General features: G+C 25.7%; 1 protein-coding gene across 3 annotated transcripts in view; it reads right to left on the bottom strand.

Annotated features, from left to right (window-relative positions):
- LOC113548177 (kinesin-like protein CG14535) overlaps positions 1–26306 on the bottom strand; it is a 162468-nt gene extending 136162 nt beyond the window's left edge. For all 3 annotated transcript variants that reach the window (XM_026948911.1, XM_026948913.1, XM_026948912.1), the window contains exons 1-3: positions 26020–26306; positions 15965–16140; positions 13884–14004 (exon numbers count right to left, since the gene is read on the bottom strand). In XM_026948911.1, the coding sequence (XP_026804712.1) occupies positions 13884–14004; positions 15965–16140 (297 nt within the window). In that variant the 5' untranslated portion in view covers positions 26020–26306. The remainder of the gene's footprint in view (positions 1–13883; positions 14005–15964; positions 16141–26019) is intronic.
- Between the last annotated feature and the right edge of the window lie 487 nt (positions 26307–26793).

Genomic DNA, 26793 nt, shown 5'->3' with positions numbered 1-26793 from the left:
CCGTGCTTCAGTATTGAAATTGGCCATACAATGTTATTTTTTCGTTATCGAATATATTTAAAAAAAATATATGTATATATGGTTATATATGGTTTGTACATATTGAAACGAAACTAAATTAGACTCATATAACACTGTTATAGGATCAAGAGCGAGACTCGTTCTCAAAATAAACAAACATTAATTTCGTTGTGAGATTCGTTGAAAAGTTCTATAATGTTGCAGTAAATATTGTTATCTCTATGATTTTAGCTATACTATTATGCGACGCGTGTCGTCGTGATGACATCGTAGAAGTATAGTAAAACCTAGTGTTATACATTATTTTATGGATAACATTTCACAGCTAGTGAACTTTGTTTTTGGATATGAATATACATCATAAATAATACGTACATACATTTTTGTTTTAAATACAAACACTATAAAATATTCTAATGGCTGTTATTAGTTATAACATATAACTTATTATCCATACTCAGAACTCAGGTGTGATGTAGACCATTAAGAAAAATTATAATCATAAGATAATGAATCAGCATTTAAACACAATAACAATTTATATTGTATGGAATCAGAAGCGAAACCAACTTAAATATTATATTTTACTGTACGATAAAACGTGCAATTTAATAACAGTTATACAACATATTAATTATACGTTAAAACTTGAAATATTAACTCAAAAATATAATTTAAATACTTTTTACTGGCACGCAATTAAAAATATTATTATTTCTATTAGTTTAATAAATCAAAAAATACATCTAATTTGGTTTGAAAACAATTGAAAAAACGATACAATAAACAAAATATACTTTGTGTGTATTTTAATTTATATATGTACATTAAGTTATTACATTTTAAATATATTCTTTTGTAATAATTAAAATAATGAAACTTTTTACGTAACCTATTAACGCAATAACATCAAAAAAAAAATAACTATTAAAATATTACACTATACTATGATCATAATAATATAATAAACATTGACATACGTAATATATAAACAAACTCTCTCAACTATATCGATTAAGCATATCGTTCAAATTTGAAGAGAGCCATACAAAAAAAAAACGCCGTACAAGGAACATAAATCATGAACAGTATTATAAGTATTTGTTTTATTTTTATCAGCTCGATGGATATAATATATACCTACCTAGTACTGGATTATTACAATAAATTAAAAAAATATATATGTATTATTACAATTATTATAAAACGATTCTGAGTAACCCTGCATTTAAGAACAAACATAATATTGCAAATTGTTTAAATTTTCATTAAGCTTAGAGAAATTTGTTGATATAAAATAATAACTCAAATCTCAATTATTATTATACAAAATTGGTATCTATAAACATATAGGTACATAGACAATATAAATAAAGGTGCCTCTTAGATTAAAAATTAGCATGCCTTGTAATGATTCAATTCAAATCACCTAGTGCCTCAACAGACCCCCCCTCCCAAACATTAATCACCAAACATATGATTATAATATACAAACTATTATACTATGTAGATAATCAGTATACTTATAAGCGATAAAATAACTATTTTTAAGCAATAATTTAAATAATCGTTTATAACTTGTTTTTATTAAAAATAATTAAAGTCAAATAAATATAACGACATTAATTTATAAATATTTTTTTAAATTACATTTCATTGCTGTTACACAATATTATGAATCATAATAATAAAAATAATAAAAAGTTGTAAAATTGGTCAAATTATAAAATTTGAATACTATTTTATTCAATTAATTTCCCGAATAAGAATTACAATTATAACGCGTCAAGAAAATATTTTTATAAAACAACATACTAATAAAAATAATTAGTAAAGGTACTCTCAAAATGCTAAAAATAAAAACATTGGAAAAGCTCCATTATACTGCGCTAACCTCCATCCCACTGTTAATAAAAACGTAAATTCAGAACGATTCAAAATTCAAAGATAGGTATTCAAATACAAAATTACATGACAAGCCAACTGTGGTCTGTACACTCAAAAAATGTGACACGGTACCACTTGTAAATTACCCTGAAATGTATTTTTAAACATAATAAGTACACTTTAACTGAATAAAATTTTTTTTTTTTTTTTTTAACTCATACAAATCGCCAACTATAAGCACGATGAAGAGCAGCGAATATACATACAACTTACACGTGTACAAATCGTGCAAGACTTTATAGAGAAATATATAACTATAACATATAAAGTAAAGTAAACAAATGATTTAAACAAGTGTATGAAAAGTTTTTTGATGATTAAGACAAAGGTTTGTTTTTCTTAAATTTAATTGAAATGTATTTTAAATACTTCTGAAAGGATATATTTATATTTTAAATTAATTACAACTTATATATGTATACAATTTTAAAAGTATTTTTTACAAAACCGTTAGTCAATCATAATTCCGCATTTTACTCAAGAAAATTCCACATTGCCAATCTCGTAAATCGACCACAGATAAAACCATATTCCGAAAAAGAGTAACATGACTTCAAAAAAGTTATAGATACCATAAGTAAGCAAATGCTTCTCATAAATACTAAAGTATACATTGTAGAAGGGAAATAATTAGTTTAACGTTTAACACAGTGCTTTCCAAACTATGCACCGCAAGTACTTTCTAAGAGCACCGCGATTTAAAGCTCATAATAAATAATTTGAAATGTATAGAATATTTTTGTTTTGTTTTTCATGGTAGTCACAAAAGCGCAGAGTGGAAAAAAAATTTATAAACCGCTATTGAACGTATATTACATACACTTTAAGTAGGATTGGATTCTACTTTCTAGTATTCCAGAATATAGTATAGTAACACTATAATGTAAAAATTAGTAACAGAAAACAAACATTTTATAACCATACCAGTAACGTTACCAATTTACCATGTCACAAAAGTTTTTTTTAATCATATATTGTTACTCAATAAATAACATAATACCGAACAATTTTTATCTTATGATGCTAGGATAACACATCTCATACAATCCTCATTCAATGTACCATATAATCTACACATTTTAATTTTTTTCTAATGGCTACAACATCGGCGTATTGTTTGAAATTGTTTAAACTATATAGAAACTCCGCAAACTACACCTGCCCGCCGCGTCGGTGAGTCTGTAGATCACGCATTACCATTGACGTTTGTTTACAAACCTATAGGTAGTTCGATGATTACCGACTAACCGTGGTATTTATTTAACGCTGTACCACCACACAGGTTTTGTTAACCCTACAAAAAAATTTGAAACGACGGTGGTCAATTGAAATTAAACTGAAAATATGAAGACTAGAATTTATAATATTATTTTAGTTCTTCAGCATAAAGACAAATATTATATACTATTGTTTTTTGTGACAACTCACGACTGGTCGAAACAAAAACGATGTTGTAACGATGCTTAATTTAAAAAACTACACACATAGAATTTATCAATTATATTATGTAGATAATATAAAAACTGAAATAATAAAACACAGAAAATTTACAGTAATTTCGTTAAAAATAATTTGCTCGTTCACGCCAACATAATGTATAAGAATTTATAATAATCAGAATAAGCTAATGACTACTCCTCAATAAATTTTATTTTTTTTAAACGAGAATACACGCAAAGACAATCCGTAGTTGATCGTGGGGATAACATACATTTTACTCAGCAACGATAGACTTTCCGTTGGCAAACAACACTCAATAAATTTGTTCGACATTTAAAAATTCGACATTTCTAAACTTAGTCAAAAATTTTAAAGGCTACTTCCACCCTCTCCACCCATGTATGTTTTTTAATATCGTTCCTAGGTACATGCGATAATATTTTTAATAGATATCAGATAGATACCAATATATACCAATGTCTAATTATTATAATATAATAATAATTAAATAATAAATTATTGATTTTTGATTTTTGATTTTGAAAAATATATGACAGTTATAAATTATATAATTGATCTCATCCAAAGTATAAAAGTGTGACTAATACATATGCCGATAGGAAGATATTGGATGGAAGGAGAGACTTGAGTTCTCTAAGATGTTTTCTAGAAGGTTTAGTCTGTCTACAATAACACTTAAAATATTAATAGGTTTATAACATTAAAATAAAAATGTCATCACTTATTATGTATTTATTTAGTTTATTTACATTTATATTACCTATAAGTAAAACAAAATAAAGGCAGTAAATTGAAGGTTGACGGCTAGTTAATTATTATAATGGATAAAAATATTAACCACTAAATACAAATATCCTCCTGGTTATGAATTGTATTTTATATTTTACTGTGGCCATACAATAATTATTATTGTGTGGTATAATTTAATTAATAATAATCGTCATTTAAAGAATTTATATACTCCATAGAAATATACTCATACCTACGTAACCACGATAAAAATTATTTAAATTAAATTAAAATCAGGTTTGATATCAATATGATCCTTTAATATTTTAACTAACAATAAAACATATTATATTATATATCCTTTCACATTTATTATTCTAAAGACTAAGGCGGCCTTTTATTCACTTAAAATGTATTTAATGGATTTTTTGATACAAAAAAAAATGAAAAGGGTTTTAAGAATCAATCAATCTACCCCTATATAATATATGTAATCCTTCATCTCAGCACACCAAACAAAATTACCAAATGGAACGCATACAGTGTTCCCATTAAAATTAAGTGTAAAAAATATACTTGATAGAGTAATTAATCAATGTAAAGTATTTGTGTAAACTTAACTTTTATATTTATTTACAAATTACATATTATTGATAACTTATTACATTTTAGTTATGTACAACTATCCTATATGTACGGTGTACCAGTGGTTTAAAAATATATAATCATTTAAAATAAGAAATGTGATCTACCTATTTTAATTTTAAAAAGTAAAATATTTTCAAATATATTTAATAGTGTAAGTATTAAAATTACAAATATTATAAGATAATTAATTCATTTTTATCAAGTTTAATTATAAATTATTAATCATAAAACATAAATTAAATAAAAAATATTTTTAAAAAAAAACAATAGCATAATAATAAATAACTAGTCAAATTTGTAGGTCTTACTACATATTACTGAGGCTTCACCACCATGATTCGCAAAAGGCATCATAATTTTTACAAATCTAATAAAAATATTACTATAATAGTATGATTATCACTTATCGTCAAATACGAACGATAAAAATGTTTATTATGCCATATCTTTAAGTGATAGTAGAATATGTGAACGACAGATAACATATTATACTAGTCGCTACCACAGCAGTACCACTGATAAACCACTCAGTACGTGAAGAGAAAAAATCGACTAGATTTGTACAACATATTATTAAGTGCATAAATATATTATATATAATAATAAAATAGAAAATAGTTTAAAACTAAATAAAACTCAATAATAATTAAAAATAAACTTTAATCATGTCTTCGAGGAAACGTTTACAACACATTATCCTAACACTTACATACATTAATACTATATATGTATTATGTATATAGTGCTATATTTATCTATATATACATATATATCAATATAGCACGATTACGGTGATATTTGTTGACACTTTTTTTCCATCGAACCACGAACTCAAGTCAAGTTTACCGACCCCCAATAAATTTCATGGTCTGCAGGGTAAAAGCGGGCGAATAACGCAGTTACGGGCCCCGTGTGTGTCCGCCACCCTTCCAACAATTTGCACTTGTCTAATCGGATCAGCATTCCGAAGCGCCTGCAGCTGCCACAGAGGCGGCGACGGCGTTGGGAATTGTGCAAACAACACCGACACGACAGTGTCAACAAAAATATTATGTATTGAGCTCCGGTGCATGCGCTTGCTAGCCCATCCTTCTCAGTGTATGTAATATGTATTTATAAATATATATGCGCTTCAAGCAAAACAAAACCTTACATAGTGGGAGATGAGGGGCACGGTACTTTTAAATGTGTTTAGGACAATTGACAATATGTCGCGGTGGTGAAGAGAGCATACACAAAAACCACGCGATGACCATATAGCCACCACTACAATAATAATATCGCCGTATATACTATATGTATAATATATATATATTATATATAGAGTAGACTGAAGACATGTTAGTTCGTTAGAGCGACAAAGTAAATCGTTAGGCGACTATCCGGACTTCGGAGTGATGACGACCGAGCCTCAATTTATGACTATAAACACTAACTTATTTGAGGGTTTGGACTTTAACCCACGCCGCACAGTATAAAATATTTTTACGAGAGCTATGAAAGATAAAAAATATATTTAGATGAAGCCATTTATGATATTACAATAATGTGTTCACGCACGACTGCAGCGGTGGGTACAGTATCAATTATTAGAATAGTGTACGTGAGGAAGGGGCAGTTGCCCGAATGGTCAAGTGTAAGTTATTTCGTATTTACGGAAAGTAAATTGTGAAATGGGTAAAACGTAGCTAAGGTTAAAGAACAACAAACGGAAGTCATTAATTGTATTATACTCATATTTATACTAATCTTAAAGTTAAATCTTGTCAAATTAAACGTTAAAAATACAATAAAAAATAGACCATAACTTTACATTTTATAAATATTTGTATTTATTATACTTTTATACTATTATGATCTAAATAACTCTTGTATAGTTGTATTATGCGTTAAGATGAGTATTTTAAATGCAATTGAAGAGAAAACTTTTTATTAAGTCAATTTATATAGATTTATTAATGATTGTCCATTGAACAGTATTTTAACATAGCCAATATTGAATACAATTATAAAATATTGTAAATAAATTTAAACCTAACCAATCCTATTATAGTACATACACACATTGAATATAGATACTTCGTTAATACTTAATTCATGAACTATTCATTAGGTATACTGAATAAAATTAATTAATTTACACAAACACATTTAATTAGTTTTATTTAATACCCATCTAAGTTAATTTTATATTGTTGAGAAATTCTGCTAAGGCATATTATACATGTTACAATAAGACAATGTTACATGTTATGCATAAATAACTGTATCTTACTATTATATATTATTATTAAAAGTAATGTTCAATACCACCTACTTTAAACAGTTTCCTTAGGCACCCTAAATAAGAAATAAATCGCAGAAGTTCGAGATTAATCAAAAATGGCAAAATTCAATCTGCTTTAAATCGTAAAATACAATAATTAATACTTCATGCTTCATCAGTTTTTTAAAATTAACGATTGCAGACATAGTCAAAAATAAATCAAGGGTTGATTGAAGTCAACACCCTATAATAAAAAAAGAAAATGTATACATAAAAAAGGGTCTAAGCTATATCCAAAAGAAAATTATTGTGTATGCAGACGAATTAAAAAAAAACCCTCCCTAAAAATACTCCCAAGTGCTATAGGGAGGAAGGTTGTTTTACCATTGTGGAACACTGAAGAAACTTTGATTAAAGCGGATCGTTGTGGTTTGGCGTTTTTTTTTATTTGAAGTCCGCACTCTCTATTATTAGAAGCAATTGTGTAAGAAGCAAACATCAATACTGCAGCGCATGTGTCCAATTCTGTTCAATAAATATATACAAGAGAAGTTCATGTATTATGATTCATGATGTATTATAATTTCAACTACAATAAACATTTTGAAAATGCAATAATAATCATGTCCAAATATATAATACACAAAACAGATTTAATCTCAATTTTTAGTTTGTCTGCTTTCTGTACTCTATTTATTTAAAATGGTCTAATTTTTATTTTTATTTTTTCTATAAAAACATATTTTAGTAACAGATTAGAAAATATAACATTAGTTTGACTAATTTATAAGTTATAATAATTATTATATTATAATTATTTACTTTCTTGTTTAACTCCAATACTCCATAATATCCACGAGTATAGACAATAATACTCATATTTCACATAATATATTAAAATATAAGCAATAACTGGCATTTTTAATAATTTTTAAAACCATAATTTAATTTTTTAAACTAATTTTTAACGAAATGACAGTTTATAAATCAGCTATAATCAATAATAAAAATTGTGAAATTGTAAAAGCTAGTCAAATTTTCATGACTATGTAAATAAATTACATATATAAGAATGTGTACGTAAGCTCAATTCAATCTATTACTCAACTCAATTAAAAAAAAAAATGGACTGCTTTAAGTTTAATTTTCGAAAACATAAATTATCCAATAATCAATATTATTTATAAAATTAAATGATTTAATTGTACTCAAATTAATACATAATTGACACAGAATTGTTATTAAAATACAAAAATGTATAATGCATAATATTATAAATATTTCCGACTTAAACTAAAGCATGGGAACAAATATAAGAGTGTGTTTAACACCCATTCTTTAAATCCTTTTAAGTAAATATTAAATTAAAAGTATAGATAAATGTTTTGAGCATAAAATGTAAGAATGTAACTTATTAAATAAGACGTTTTTTTTAAATTACGCTTTTAAAAAATACCTTTTTTAATAATTTATTAATTTATTAAAACGATATACTATTATACTGCATATTAAATTGCCATTAATGGTAACATGATCATTAATCGATTACCTTGTTTATCTCCTAAAATTAATAAAACACTTAATCTAAATAAAAAAGCAGAATATTATAATGACTTATAATTCATTAATAAATACGCCGTTTAATGATTTTAAAAATATACATAGTCAAATTTTAAGTATAAAAATTCAAACTACTGCAACCATGAAATATGAAAATAATTATCATCGGTGAAGTAATTATTATAATAATCAATAACTCATATTTTTATTATTATTAACACTTTAAAATAATTTTTCTTTCTAAACAAATAATATTCAACATTTGCCTAAAAGATTATGCTAGAAATGTGTTGACATCGTTAAAAAACAATTACGTGGAAAATGTCGTTGAATATTCTACTCACGTATAAGAACCTTCACTAGGATAAAAATAAAAAAAAAAAAGAAGAATAAAAATCGCCGTCAGTTGGGTTGGAAAATTGCATGGCTGCAAATGGTTTTCGAGGATATTTCTACGAGACGACTTAATGTGACTGACCAGTATGGCAGCATGTATGGGGGAAACCGGAACAACATGTAAGGAATACTAAAGACAATCGTTTGGAAAAGGAAGGAAAAAATTAGCTATATATTTGCAATGACGCTTTTACTATCAGAATACCTAATAAGTCACTTTGGACACATTTGAATAATAAGTTATAAATTCGTATTTTGATTTACTAATAATGAGTTCAATGAAGAAATTAAATTAAACAATTTAACTCATTACTTAAATGTTTTAATATTTATTTATAGAATATAGATATTGTACTCATTTATTATTATTTGTGATTTTATTTCTTCATAAAATACTATTTTCCATATATTTTTAAGCAAGCTTATACGAGTATAAGCATTGTAGTTTGTATAATATCATAACATGTATCCAAAATTCCTCTATCCAATATACGTAATTCAAGAATACCAAATTCTATTCTCTATATTGATTATTGAGAGTTGCTGAATATTACAATTTATATGGTATATAAATACAATTATATTTCAGTACCTGAAGACTGCATTAAAATTATGAACTATTTATAAAATGAAAATAAAAAGCATGACAAATTTTTAACAAGCACCCCTTATTAAAAGACTATTTTTTATTTAAATTTAGTGAATTTAGCCAATTAGCATAAATTTACGTGACTGTCCCCAGCGTTCACATAATATTAATTTTCGTGTAACAATGGTTTTCACGGCTTTTAGAATTTTTTTATCTTGTCTGTCCCGCCTATAAGGTTGCAATAACTGTGGTAAATATTTTAATGACTATACCAAGAATTAAAAACATTTTATACTCATACTAATGTTACAAAGTCAGGCGCGTACCCAGAATTTTTTAAAGGGGAGTGTTTTAATTTAATATTTAATTACAACTTAGAAAGGGAGGAGGGCTGTTCACACATCTATCGTGGAGTAATACGTTCATATTAATAAATTATATAATACAATAAACTTTTGGATATTTATTAAAACAAAATATAATCCATCCTAACCTAACCTGAGTCATTTTTAGCATATAATATATTTTTGGATTATATATTTATATCATCGAAGGATCCCCCTCCCCGTGTTTAACATACAAAACCCCTTTGTCTACTTTGACTGTTTTTTTAATACCTAAAAATTATACACAACTCAATATTAAATAAATATTAATTCTAACATTGAATATAATAAAATCATAAAAATATTTTCTATTTTAAGCAAAATACACTAGTTTTATACGTAATTAAATTATTAAATTAACCATAAATTTGCTAATTAAATGTAAAAATATATAAGTTTATAATAAATAATAAATATATATTATAAATTAATAGCTATACAGTGCTTGATTTGGGAGGGACGCAGGGGGACGAAGTACCCCAAATAATTTTTCAGAAATTTTAGCTTACCCCTACTTTTATTTTTAAGGGGAACACAGAGGACAATGCATCATTCTGAATTTTTATCAAAATGCGGCTTAGTAACGTTTAACAAGTGATGGGGACGCTCTTTTTTTTAAAGTTAACAGAGTCCCCCTACTTTAATTTTGCCAGTCGAGCACTGTGGCTATAAATATTTTGATATAATGTATTATAATGGCATTCGGTATTTTGATTATTGAAATTTGAAAGTGTGTTAAGTTAGGTTAAAAACTGATTCATTCTAATTGGATTCGTGCTAAAATTTAAATAAGTACCAAATATTTATGGCTTTTATTTTGGGAGTATAATCGCCTACGTATAAATAAATATGCTGTGTAACTGAGCCGCCCTCTTGTATATATTATATAAATCTGGAGATAATTTATTTAACTACACCAACTAGAGGGTGATATAGGGGAAGCACCGTGAGATCTGTTTTTATCGACGATGATAGGATTTAGGTGATATACCCGTCACACCCTCTCAATAACATATAGCTGAGTCATCTTCGTTATAGACATTCGTTATCGTTTATAAATACCTCGTATTTAAGACAGTAAATGCCAATTTTGTTAACAAAAATTTTGTTTTATCCAAACGATAAAATTCATCGTGTACCAGGTAAGAATATCTCTAAGTTCAACCATAAAAAAATGATGTTATAAAGACTAAACACAACGAAATTGCTCTTTGTAGCCTTTGTATTTCACCCTTCCTCCCCGTGTCCTTTACCAGACATCGTAAACTTTTACGAGTGTCCAAACCGTTGGTCCTTTTAATAATCAAGAATGCATACAGCGCGTTATTACATCGCAACAGCACGCAACGCACTGGAAAATGTTCCATTCGTATAATTGTTTTAACTGAAAAAACAACTTACATCGACCTCGCTACCAGTTCTCTACGTAGCTAGACATTTCTAAAAGTTATTCAACTCCATTTTTTCTTTTAATTTTAAAATAATACTTATTCTTTTAAATAACATTTTAATTGTAAATTAAAAAAGTAAAAAGAAATTTAATGAATTAAAATTTATTGAATCTATATCATAAAAATGGCCAGGTCCCAAACTGATAATAAAACTTATCATTGACTACAAATACTAATATTTTTTTATTTATAAGAATGTTTAATGTTATGTCGCAGATTGGTGATATTTTTCGTTCAAAGAAATATAATTCTAAGATTCTCACAATAACCTTTTAGATTCTGAGTAGAGCAATGAAAATATTAATTTTACAAATGATGTATGTTTTATTGAAAAATTCATTTATGTGTACTTTATTTTTCAAATTAAGTTTCAAAAATAAAATTATTACAACATAATATAATCTAACCAGGGCCCCCACAATGGGGGGGGGTCAGGAGGACCCATGGTACTGGGGCCCGGACTTTCGAGAACCCGGCATTCGTGCCGGGCTAATAATAATTACTTCAAAATATATTAGAAAAATGTTTTAAATACTTAAATTTTTTTCAAGATTCAAGTATAAATTATTTTAGGATTTTTTTAATTAACTCGAAAAACATATGCGAAATCTATAGCTTATGATCATATTCTATATATTATGATATCACACCACTATTAAAAACTTGAAAACATTTGATCGCCTATGACATTTTTCCTTCTCTTTCCTTAACTAGTAACTAAAGTTGGTTTAATTATAAATGTATATACGTGGTATTTTTGTTCGTAATAATTTAGTTGTGTCATATCAATTGAATAATATTTTTCTAGATATAAATGTTAGTTTATAAATATATATTATATCGTTATGTTATATTATTGTCATATATTTATTTTGTGTAAACATGCAGTTCTACACATAGACATATTAAATATTAAAACATTTATTGATTTATTAATATGTCCATAATTTTTCATTGTCCCACAAAAATAGTGGCTATATCTACGGTGTTCATAATAACTAATGTATAAATAAATATGATACTATAATACTATAATAAGATACCTATAAATTTGTTGATATTTTATTTTTTTAATTATACCTACTGCTATAATTTATACTTAAAACTAATATTTAAGGTTAAAGGTTTATTCATTTCGAAAAATGTATTGTTATTTAAAAGAGGCCCAGATTTAATTGTGTACCCGAGCCAAAAATATGATGTGGGGGGGCCTGAATCTAACTAATGAAGTCATATAATTAATTATACAATTAATATTAACTATTTCACTTAGAAAAACCTACATAATACCCACCTTCCATCAATTATTTAAGTCATCTATTTGTATTTATTTAATTTGGTCGAATTGAAAGTAAATACGTAATATTGTAGTTGTATACATATAATTTGACTTAATAAAATAAGTTTTTTTTTCATAAAATATTATTAATTAAAAATATAATTTACTAAAATTATTATTTATTTAAAGGACAAAATGCAGGACGACTTGTTTGGAAAATTACCAATTTCTAATATGCCAATTTCCCCTTGTATAGTAGGAAAACTAATTTTATGTAAGAAAATTACGCTTGGTTAGATATACGAGTTTTATACACACTTGTAGCAACATTAAATTCCAAGAAATTAAAACGCATCTATAAAAAAAAATTTAGATAAGAACTAAATTTGGATAAGAGTATAAGACTTAATTCAGGCACAGAACATTTTAAACTAGTGATAGAACTTTTTCAAATTTTAGAACACTTTAGTAGTATTATAGGATTATACAATTACTTAATAAAAAATATTAATACTCAATAAGCAAATTCTATAACATGTTTTCATTGGTTTTTTTTATAATTATATCACTCAGAGTTCAGACGATTCACAATTAATAATTAATTAATAGCTCGAAAAGTTTGAAAGAAATATAAATAAAATATATTAGTGCTCCACAAACAAAATCTGAATTGCTATACGCTATCTAACGGACATTAGAATATATGACTACTCAAACGCTATCTAGCAAACAGATTATTAAATAAGTTTTCATGCATAGCATTGACGTACAACTCGTACAAGCATGTGTTCTTCGTCTTTACTAACGTAACCATGCCGTAATAGTATGTTCAGTAGTTTTAATTTTGTGTGTTTAACTTAAATATTAGAGTGAATTGATGTATTATCAAACCTAAAGGTGAAAACGTTATTTGTGTTCTCTCAAACGTTTTTTACGATATTTAAACTTTTTAAAAATTATGAGTGAATAAAATATTAATATTTAAAAATTCTCATAATTCATTTAAAAATTAAAATATCATAAAAATAACAATTTGAAAATTATAACAAAATTAAATAATTTAAAAAAATTTAAAACAACAAAGTACCTAAAAATTTAGTGTTCATAATGGGTATATTTCAATACCTATTATAAGAGACATTATATTTACCTTATTATTTACTATACGATTCTCATTCTCTTTTTCAAAATCAACTGTAAATAATAACATCCGAGCCGCTAAGGAAGATTGATATGTCTTTTCGTATTTGGCAATTTTTAGTTTTGACGAACTGTAAAAATAAAACAATAGAAAATAAATAATATTTCAATGAACAACTTTATTTATTTAAATACAAAGTAGCATGAAATAGAGCATTTACAATCCTATAACGACTCTAATTTGAGGTTATTTTGGTTTAAAATTCTGAATCAAAAAAAGTGAGAAGGCTTATCAATAATAATAATAAGTTATTGATTTGAAATTAGTAAATTTGAGTTGAAAACAATAATCCGGGATCGAATTTCTTGCAATGGGATTTGGCTAGGATATCGGTAATCTCAATATATAGATAAGTAGGTCTTTTTGTAGAGTGTGATTGGAATAACCATGGAGCAGCATTTTTTGACATAAGAAAATTGGTTAAAAGAGTTTTTATTAAAATGGTTTGGTAAAAATCCAAAGTTAAACTCAATAATATTATACACGTATTAGCATAATTATTGACTTGTAAGTCAAAAGATTAGTATTGAATGAAAGTTAACATTTTAAGACGGTCACTAGTATTTAATAATCTTTATTTTTAATTTAATGCAGTTCCAAGTGGCCAAGTAAATCTATAATCTATGATAATGTCAAATTGTCAAGATATTTAACTTGAGTTAGGTTGGGAAAAGGAATTCTCTAAATAGAAAGAGCAAGTATTGTTTATTTTATTAAGAGTAAGAGTAACATATATGGTACAAGCTTGTGAACTTTTGCCTAACTAACCATGCTGCAGAGAATCAGTTTTCAACAAACATTAAATAATTATAGTGGTGAGAAAATCTATTGAAAGTTTATGATATATGTAATAAATAAAATTCCTCAAAACAAATAGGATATATTCTTTATTATCTATGACCTTTCTAGCCTATCACCACCACAGCTTTACTATAAATTGCTCATATCATTATCAGTATTTGGATATGCCTATCGTTAACACTAGATAAAAATGTCATTTTGACTACTGATTTTTACTTTTGGTTTTGATAAATTGCATAGTAGCAGAAAGTTTAACAAATATTTAAGCATTTATAAGTCACAAACGGAATATTCAAATAAAATACTGTAAATATTAAAACTATTTTTCAATATGTTTATAAATTAGCTAATTTGAATTTTTTCAAAAAAATGTTAATCAAATTTAAAAATTTTATATCATACGTGTGGTACACGCGTCTATTAGTTAGGTTATATTAGTTTATATTTAGTTCTATTAGTTTTCTGAAAAAAAAAATGAATTAAAAAATATTGATTAGAACACAAATCGTTTCATTTGTCCGTGATACACTGTGTATATTTAAACATGTTGACCCTTGTTTTATTAGATCGTTATCATATTTTATTTTATTCTGTAATAATAGTTATTTATCTGTTTGTTTATTTTATTTAAATTAAAAATTAATTTTATGAAGTCACTTTTTTGTATTAGATAGTTGACTTGAGGTTTCATAAAAACATACCCACGTCCCACAATTCCCACTACTAACTACTCATATAGCCATATGATTACATATATTATGAAATTTATAAATTTATGATTATTCCTTGTTCTCATACCCTTTTTAGTAAATACTCAGTCCAGATTTTCTTATGTTTTCAAATCATTAAAGATATTTGTTTAAAATACCCGTAAGTAACTATTAGATCATGTACAAGAAGCTTTTGCGAACTTCCAAACAATATAAACATCAGGCAGGTATACAAAATAAAATATCGGGGGAGGTTAGAACCCCAAAAACCCCCCTGTATACGTGCCTGATAAACGTAAAGGCAAAGTTGTGGAGTATTGTAGGGCAGGAAACATTGAACAAGCTTTCAAGTATAGGCGATAGGCATGTGCAGACTTTGTTGGCTTTATAACTAGTCATCGTTGTAACTTATAGGTAATAAAATTTCCATATAATAATTTATATTGACAGGTGTGATAATAAACTTAATTTTTAAATGTATAAATTGCAATACAGTAATCTATAGTACCTACTACCTACCTATCTTTCGGTGGTTTTGGCATAGGTGTAGGAATTCTAGGTGGAAGAACTGGTATTGGTGATTTTCTTCTTATTGTTTTTCCAATTTTGAGCCGTTGATTGCGTCCTTCCATTATTGTCGCCATGTCTCCACGGCTCGGTGGCCTCCCATAAGACGTTATTTCCACAGTAGCCATCTAATTAAAGAAAAAAATGTTTTATCTTTAAAAATAATAAAATATTTATTTAATCATTTTTCTCAAAGGTGTATGATATGTATTTTGTGTTATATAACACTTTAAATACACCATCGATGATCACTGATTAGTATAATAAACCTATGTCTAAAGATATAGACGTATCTATAGTATCCTTTATGGCTTTAAAGGTATATAAATTAATACAACTTTTGTTAATATTTTCCAGACTATGGTCATACAAATAATAACTACTAATATTAAGAAATGTATCTAGGTATCTAACAGAATGACTATTTTGGGGGAGGAGGGAAAATTCATTTTATTTGTCAAAATTAAAATATAAGAATATTTAAGGCTTTTTATAAAAATAAAAATGTGATATTGTGATCCATAACCCATGTTTTCTATACTACTGGAAAAATACAATGAAGAAACCTATTTGGACTTATATCAGAGTTCATGTAAATGATACCACAATGGTAAAAGTATAATATGTCAGTTACAGCGATTGTCAAAACAACAATAGAGAAGACTTATTTCCCTTTTCACGATTCGATGAGTTTGTTTCTTTTTAATCAACTATACTTCCTGATATCACATATTTTATCATTTCAAAATTTATATTATTCGTTCTATAATTTAACTTCTAAAAAAATATACTTTAATCATTAACCATAAAATATGTTTTAGAATAATATACAAAATAATTGTGTGTTGATTTGTTTAATATTGATAATCATTGATTATGATTCACCTATATGAATAAAACTATTTACATTTCATTAAACTATGATAGGTAAATATCATTTCATAGCCATATCTAACTCCTATAAAACTAAAACACCTTCTAAAATTACTATAATTGGTAAAATATTTTTGTTATAGGTACCCAAAACGGTAGATATTTTACCTATTCATCGTGTGAAACTCATCACATAAATATGAAATTATATTCAACCGAATTTAAACTATTTACCTATTATTGCAATGAATACTCGTATAATAATAATTGTTTAATTTAATTCTATCAAAATAGTATGTTTGTATACATATTAAAATATAATTCATAAAGATTATTAGTTATATTATATTTCTGTACAGTAATAACAATTTCTTTGTTGTGTCGACCCTGAAAAAAGTTTCTTCCCAAACGATTGTTCGCGGATCGGACACATAATTTTTGGAGAGGGTGACACACTATGTGCTTATACATTATACAAATGCTCCCACCGTCAAACGAAAGAGGGTGTATTTATCCCCTGTTCTTTGCATGTGCTGACCCTACGCCGTTTTTGACAGTGTAATTTATCGTATTGTGTTGATTAAAAATAATCGCAGGATTCATCGAATCCGCTAGCGATAGAAAGCTAATAGACTTACTCATCGTCCGATAACGTTAAAAAGGGTTAGATTGCAGTTTGTGTTTTAACTAACATCCCGAAATGTTTTCCTCAGATTTACAGAACTATATTTCAATAAAACTAATATTTGTATATACCTATATGGCTATATGTGTTTATTCCAGTATATTAAGAAGTACTAATAAGGAATATGTTTAAGTAATCTATTTTATTTTCAATATCTTATATAATTTATTATATTAAAACATGCTAACAGTAATCAGTAGGCAAATAATAACCTGACCAGTCATAAGTTTCGCATAAGAATAAATTTGCTAAACAGTAAAAAATAGTACCTATCTATATAGCTAATAATTATTACTTATGGCTATAATTGACTGATTATTAATGTGTATTTATTATCTATCTATAAAATTATTGCAAGTAGATAATATTCAAATTCAAAATAGAAAAAATAAATATAATAAATAATAAAATATAGCTCAATAACATTTATTTGTATCCATAAAACTCAAGTAGGTAAACGGTTTCAATTGTATTTATATTACATGATGATACATTATTATATTACATTGTAATTCACATACGTATTAGCATTGGCTATTAGGTATGTATAGTAGGTATAGATTAGTTAAGTACGAAATATCAATAAATATTGAACCAAAAAATTAACTGGAAAACTTGCTTTGCTGTGTAATACGTTTTGAATATTTGTTTACCTCATCATTGAGTAGATTACTTTAATCAATGTGTTAGCCTATAAAAAACGATGTTAAGCGAAATCAATGAGTCAGGCACTACACACCTGTATTTTTAATGATATTTTATGATACGGTATTACTATTTACTACCTATTATTTATTAGTAATACGGTAGGTTATAGATAGAACTAATTTTTACCATAAACATTGCATATAATATATAATAATGATAAAATATACTATTATAACTTATAAGTAATTATAACATGTATATTATATTATATTATTAACATTTAATGATTTAATTTATAAAGTAAAAATTCAATGTCAGTATACAGCACAATAAATTGTCCATAGTAATGGCGAGAAGATTAAAGTTTCTCGGATTAATATTTTTTTAATTATAACAAAATAACAGATTGTTTCAGAAAAATCGTTATTAATTATCATTTAAATATCCAATCTCATCAATTTTAAATTTTAAATGGCAATAAAAAAATTGTTCATTTTCAATATTTTTAAACTGCTGTAATAATAATATTCATGAAAAACCTTATATAAATATTAAAAAATTTTAACTAAAAAGCGAAAATCGTATTACCAATTTTAAAATAATCGAAAAATAAACTAGAAATTCTATAAATAGCTTAGAAAGTATTAAAATATTTAAAAAAAAACTTATATCATATTAAGAAATACATATTATAATAAAAAGTAAAATTTTAAATCTGAATTACATAATAAAAATATAAAATCGATTTTATTGAAAACTTATGTTACGTAAATCTCCAGTATTTCAGCTGTTTTACATTTGTAATATTATATTTATATTATAAAAAATGAAATGTTATAACTAGTGCATTTACTGTGCATTTTTTAAAAAAAATTCTGTGATGAGTGCATTAAATCGTATTCTTAAGGCATTTTTCTTGTTTCTTAGAGCATTTAAATCTGTTCCTTAGTTATAACAAATTCTGCTTAAAATTATAATACTCATAATTTGATTTCGGAAAAATGTCCCTCTTTATATTTAAATAATTGTATCGTTTTTACGTCTATAATTTATATATATATAAGGTATCTATAGTTTCAAACATGAAAATAAAAGCAGATGATAAAGTAAATTACAAACACAATTTCTAGACGTTATTTTTTCTAGAAAAAAAATATTTATTAATAAAAAATTTCCTACCTACTAGCTAAGCAATATTTTATGATTTATAACAATTGTAACATGAAATTCAATAATATATACATTTATACAACCATAGTATATGTTATTAAAATATAACTTATTTTTTTTTTATACAACGATATTAAGATATTTAAAATTATTTACTATACTTAAAGTTTGTATCATATTTTCGAAAAATGTATAAAAAACAAATTATTGATAAATCTCTCTAGTATTTCTAAATACTAACAAGTGTTGTAATTTTTATTTTAATGCATATAAATGATATGACAATTATATAATAATATTATTTTTTTTTTAAAATAGGTTTTTCATGATTTATGAATATTGAACATTAAAACATTTTATTCCGTTATTATCGAGTATAGTTTCAAAAAATGAACTAGATATTTCCTATATTGAGCTTATTATATATATATATATATATTCTATTATTAAATTAACAAACGATATTATTTACATTTAATTATTTATAATAAAAGGAAATAATTTAGGCAATTTAAAATAGTCGTTAAATACATCAATAACATTTATACAAGATTTTATGTTTGGCAACATTTCAGAGCGGCTAACGTGTTTACTGAGCAAAACAGAGCTAATTGTGGAACGAAATCCGTCTGGAGTCATTCATACTCCGGTAAGTTATAATAATATCCTCGATAGGAATTTTTTCTTTATTTCCTAACCGCCATTCGCTCGTAGTATTTTTATTTAGAGTATATTTGAGAGGGGAAACGAAACCCTTTCATCTGCGTAAAAACAGTTTGTCATAACTCATAAACATCTATCCTGCACCGACAAAGTCATAATAAATCCTCAAGATGAAATTAATTATGACAAGCCTACAGTTTGTTCCTATTACTCAACAAACGTGTGGGGTCACGTATAAGACATAACAATAATTACAGCATAAGAAAATTGATTTTCTTTACTGGTCATTTTATTTTTGGTAATATGGGTTCATTTTGTTGTATAGTTAAGAGGACGTCTTAACTGCATGAATTTTTTCCGTCTTACTGACGTACAATATGGCAAATTTGAGTTTAGCAAAATCCTTTTTATGCTTTTAGCTTTTATATTAAATGTATGTATTATCAAACTTAAAGATAAGAATATTATTCATAGAATAACGTAAGCTTTTATTGATATTTTCATTTTAAACTGAGTTATAGCTATATAAAATATTTTTTTTAACATAATTTGTTTCATTAGCAATCTAGCTGTTATAATAATTTAACTAGTTTAATTGATATAATATTTACACTTAACAGGAAACAGAGAATGAAGAGACCTCTCAGTGGAGGTACTTAATCAACAAATAATTATAGCTAACTTATACGCGTTTATATTTATATTATTTATATATATATAATAAATAATAACTGTGTATTATGGGTTTGATAATGAATATCAGCTGGTCACAACACCATTGCCTAATTAGTCATATAAAATATTTAAACTTTAAAATGATCATAACTCACTTTAAAATAAAAATATCAATAAAAGCATACGCTAGATAATATTCTTACCTTTAAGTTTGATAATAGGTAAATTGACTCTAATATTAAAGCAAACAGCATAAAATGGATTCTGCTCAACGCAAATTTACTACGTTAATAAAAAGGAGACAGCACTTGTGGCTACGACGTACGACATCCTCTTCATGGTTTTTATAATTATAAGTATAACAATTTTAAAATTTCTAATTGAAAAAAAAACCTCGCACAAATTTACAAAAGTAGTATTGTCTTATTATTTAATATAATACTAAATCGCTAAATCTTAAAATCATTTTAATTTAACAAAAACTGATATCCATGAAAATTTTGCATAATGAAACATTTACATTTCATATTTTGTTTCCGACAAATAAAAATATTTTGAGAAACATTATAATGTAAGTATTTACGAGAGTAAAGATTTTTATATTAATATGATTATGTATTTGGTGTTTCAGTGTAATATTGAATATTTTAATATTACTCAAAAATATAAAATGGGAAAACAATTAACAATATGTTGCAAGTACTTTTATAATTAATAGTATACTCATCATATACATTCCAATTAAATTAAATATGTACATTATTTGATTAAAAAGTAAACGTACTAAAGGTACCTAACTAAATGCTACGTAACAGTGTTGTATTAAAAAACGTAAAATGTATTATCATTATGTATATTAAATAAAATACATAAATAAGTTTTTTTTTTATTATTTATTTTTTTAATATTTGACAAAAACCTTTAACTACAGAGATTTAATATATGTAAATATATATATTTATTTTATTTTATATACTATACACATTATACTGCATGCATTGCGATGAATAAATGTCAAATATGATGTATGATCTAGCCTCTCACTTTCATGATACTATAATTTATTTCCACAGTTGTATACTAGTGGTTTTTTAATAAAAAAATTTTTTTTAATTATGCTTTCTTCCCAAAAGAAAACGTACAATATAATTATATATTATTAATTTTCTTATTTATTTCGTAATTTTAATGAAACATAATAGTTAAGCAGACAATCGTTTACCTATTAATTTCGATACTACTAATAAAATTACCAACTTTAATACGTCTAAATGTAGGTAAAGCACGTGTTTAAATGAATTCCAAACTGTATAATATAATGTATACACTATAAACCAACTATTTAAAATATTTAAATCTTCTAACATTTCACAAAATTACATAAAACTACAAATAAAATATAATATTACTGTCTATTTTTTTATGTAGTTTAAACTCTTAAGTTTAAAGTATTAACTATGGTTACATAAAAAATATATTAATTATTAACTTCATAGAAACTATGAAATAAATTACAGAATAAACTATAGAATAAATTTATTTAAATCTGTTTTGCGTCGTCTAATGATTCCTAGAAATGTCATTAAAAAGTCGTTCATTCATCAAAGTGTTTACATTCAAAGCAGACGGGTTTTATTTTCAATTACATATAAAAAAAAAAAACAATAATATATTATTATATTAATAATATCTAACCTAACCATACGTAAAGAATACTTAAATCTTAAACATCATAAAATAATAAAAATATGATTCATGATTTATTTTATAATATATGAATTATATTAATCAATAATCATCATAATATGCATATATATTGTCACCGGTTTTCCCGGAAAAGTACAATAGGAACGAAAAACCCAAGCCGTGCAATTTTACCCCTCGAGCCTCGACCAGCACACAATGACGTGGAACGTGATCCATTGTACTATATTATACCATCTACCCGCTTTTCCGCTAGTTCCAATTATATCACTACTTGTCGCGTAGTGCGTGTATTTATTACAAGTGCCGAACGACAACCACGGGGTGTCGGTAAAAACAAACAGCTGCTGGAGCACCTCCTACCCAAGGGATTGGACTCAATGGCAGTATACATGTAATCATGGCTATTATACAGAATGTGAAATAACCTCTTGCACTTTAGAACTTGAACGAACTTGCAATGCACAAAAAGTAGATGCAGATTATAATATTTTTCACATTGAGAATACATAGGTATTATTATGTGCTTATTATTATCAGCTAAATTATTAGCATAATATGAAAATGACCTATATTATAAAAATATTGGTATTATGGGTATAATTTTGTAACAAAAAAAATGAATATTTTTAAAATTAATAAATAATAATAGTTACCTCTATAATTAATAGTCTGTAAACTGTAAAGCTGTCCATGGCCATTTAGGTATAATAAAAAATATTATTTTAAAATAACAATATCTATTAAAATATTGTATCATATTTACTTCATTAAATAAGTGTAGTTACCTAATTTCAAATTCAAGTTTATAGATAATATTGATAATAATATATTTATTAAACAATGTTCTGAACTTTTGCAACCTTTAAGTACAATTGTTATACGTGTAACGTGTGTATAAGTAAATATAGTAATTTTTAAATTTAACAATTTAAAGCATAATACTTAAAAATACTACCTAATATTCTCGGTAATATTGATGTATATTGTGAAACATTAAATAAAAAGGTATACATTGCTTATATATCTATATTAAAAACACTTTTCGGATAACTTCGTCCGTTATCATTTGTTTATTTTATATACATATATATAGTTAGATTTTTCACGAAGCAAGTAAGTTATTGGTTTTAACTTTTATGTATATGTTTAAAATTTTTTTTGAAAAGTTCTTTTATATTACTGTTTCCTAATCCGTCTTCTATACTTTATAGCCTCTCTATATATATGTGTGTGTGTGTGTGTGTGTGTGTGTGTGTGTGGTAAAGTCAATCGAACGCGGATTATATGTACATTGCAGGGGATCATACTAAGAGTTTGTAAGCATCCAGAATTATCTTTATTTCCAGCAGACAGATTCACAAAAACAATACTAAAAATCTTAGGTTTATATTTATAATCTATATTTACATGTTGACAATGAAAACTAATTATTACGTATTATTGATGTTTTTATCAGTAAATGAGTAAATACTAAATATTTTAAAAGAAATGTCATAGATAGTAACATCTTATAACTACTAAGTACTAATACAGTTAAATATACTATTTCAAACATAATTCATACCCAATAATATGCTAATGTAAATGTTACAAAAAAAACAAGATACCAAATGTATTATTGTTTACTGTATTTCAGAAATTCGATTTAGTTTCAGCTGTTTTATGAACTCACGAGTTTACAGTTATAATATTGTATATATTATTTATAAAAATGTTTGTATATTTTGACATTGTAGGTATGCGGGCAATTTGTTTATATGATTCTACAGGCCTTGCGTACCATTGATTTATAAAAAGAATAAAAAAAAATCACCAGATTTCATTACATAAACATATACTTCCTTGTTATAAATTGGACATTTTTAATTTTATTTTTTGAACATTTAATCAATTTTTGAGCTTATGAATAATTAATACGACAGTTTTATTAATAATAATCAATATACTATTTATATTAATAGTTATTTTACAATGGCTTTTTATTAGAATTATTTATCATGTAGTTTAAAATTTAATTAAAATACCAAAATAAAAATGTAAAAGTGATTGTCTAATGTCTAAATATGTATGTGGGATTCACATAAGTATTTAGTAGCTACTAAGTACTAAAAACTTATTTACTTATGCAACTACATATAGCATTAAAATTATTTTAATACTTTAAAATTTAAAAAATATACACAATTTAATAATTATTAAGCTTTATTCTACATTTTTTTCATCTCTGCATTAGATGCATTAACTTAGTTCTTTTAAAACAAACTGATAATAATATCAAGAAAATAAATTAAATTAATAAATATTTATAAAAATCTATATAAAAACGAATCGAGTTGCATTTATTCGAACGCACTTTGAATTTTTTATAAAATACTACTAGGGTGTCATAAAAATATGATATATGTAGTTTAACATGAAAGGTATTTTTTATAAAAGCTGAGACTAGAAAAATAATTATTGTGTATTCATATGATTCTTTTAACAATCCTTTTGATCTCGTAATGCATTTCTCGCCTTTGATAAATATAAGACAAGTACAAATATTGAATGAATTACATTATGAAATTAAATATAGTATAGAGGAAAAACACATTTTATTTATTAAAATTTTAATAGTTTGTAAATAGATTTAATAATTAAAGTACAATTTTAAAAGGGGTAAACTGAAAAATGTATAGGAATACGGAATAGTATAGGCACATGATAAATATTATGTTAAAATCCAAATAAACGTGTGAGTTAATTAAAAACTTATTAATTGATACTGAAAATCTGTTTGAAATTTAATCGTAGGCTCGTCGTAGCTTATGAAATTATGTAGTTTATATTATTGAGATATTTTATAATATTTAGAATCAAAATCTTATATTATAATAACTGGTAAGTGGTAGTTGGTACCTCTCTAAATTCTCATAAATACTGAAATATTCAGAAATTTCTTTCCCATGAAATCAGTGTACCAATATATTGTAATATATATACTGTACAATGTACACATTATATCTTAAAATACCACACACAGTTTAAATTAACTTATTAGTAGTAAGTAATTACCTGTAAAATAATTATAAGCATTCAATGGCTTATCGAAGGAGAGGGAAAGGTTTTTATATAAGACATCCCCCTCATCCACCATTAATCGTATTTATAAAAAAAAATATACTTATTATTAGGTACCTACCTAAATATGCTTCAAATATATAGGTACGAATTATTTTGTCATACGATTCTATTTTATGTTAGATATTATATTTATACGAAGATTGATGACTACAATAATAGTATGTAAAAGTAAACGTAAAGCGCTTTACAAGTTATATTTTAATATAAAAATTAAAACACCGTCCTAATACAAACGTCAATATTTTTAATATAGTAATATTATATTGTGTTTACAAATAGCGGGCTGCCTACATATCCAGGTTCAATCAATATAGACGTAGGTATCGGGTATGTATACAATTATTATAAAATAATGTACCTACCTAATATTATTTTTATTCATATTACATATATGATGGCAAGCATGTATCATATCACGTGAATACTAGATATCTATATTACAATTATTATAGCAAGTACATACTTTATTCGGTTTTTACGACGTCTGTTTGAAGTCAGACAAATGCAAAAATTGCAATTTAGTGACTATGTGGACATGCTTTTACAGGTATACCGTTGAGACATCGCATAGCGTAATGTATAAGAACAACCGAACATACATCGAACGCACAAACCTATCAGTTTTATCACGTCATTATCATTATTTTAATATACGATTTGTACTAAGAATTTTAATATCACAAAAATACGAAATGATACAGAGAAATCGCGGTCGATCGAACGAATAACAACACACACACGACGAACACGATACCGAACACACGTACGACTAAACGAAACGTGCGTGAAGAGCTTCCGTTCCGCAGGAAACTGCAGAAAGCGGTAGGGATTCGAATGTCCCGCTGTACAGGGTGGCCACCGTCGAAACACGTACACTGTACGCTATATACGGTCGTCGGGTGCCTAAGAGTAAGTAGCGAGAGTACGCCCTTGTACCCTACCACTATAAGTATTATTTAATACCGTTATTATATCGATACATTGATGAGCGTTTTATTTAAAAAATAAAAAACACGCAACATAGCCAGAGTTATATAACATGCGATTGAGCACAAGTATAATGGGTACGCTTGCATGTCATATAATAGTCATTTAAATACACAGTGTATGTATATTATATTACAATATGCATTTTATATTTTATATAGATGGTATATGATCCAAGGCATCGGGGCTCACTGGGCTCAGATGAAGTTGTAACAAAGCGAATATTTTCTTTGGAATGTCTTAGAACGTC

The sequence above is a fragment of the Rhopalosiphum maidis genome, chromosome 1 (assembly GCF_003676215.2).
Source record: "Rhopalosiphum maidis isolate BTI-1 chromosome 1, ASM367621v3, whole genome shotgun sequence".
NCBI classification, from domain to species: domain Eukaryota; kingdom Metazoa; phylum Arthropoda; class Insecta; order Hemiptera; family Aphididae; genus Rhopalosiphum; species Rhopalosiphum maidis.
Note: the sequence above shows the minus strand (reverse complement) of the source record. Positions and strands in the feature narration are given on the sequence as shown.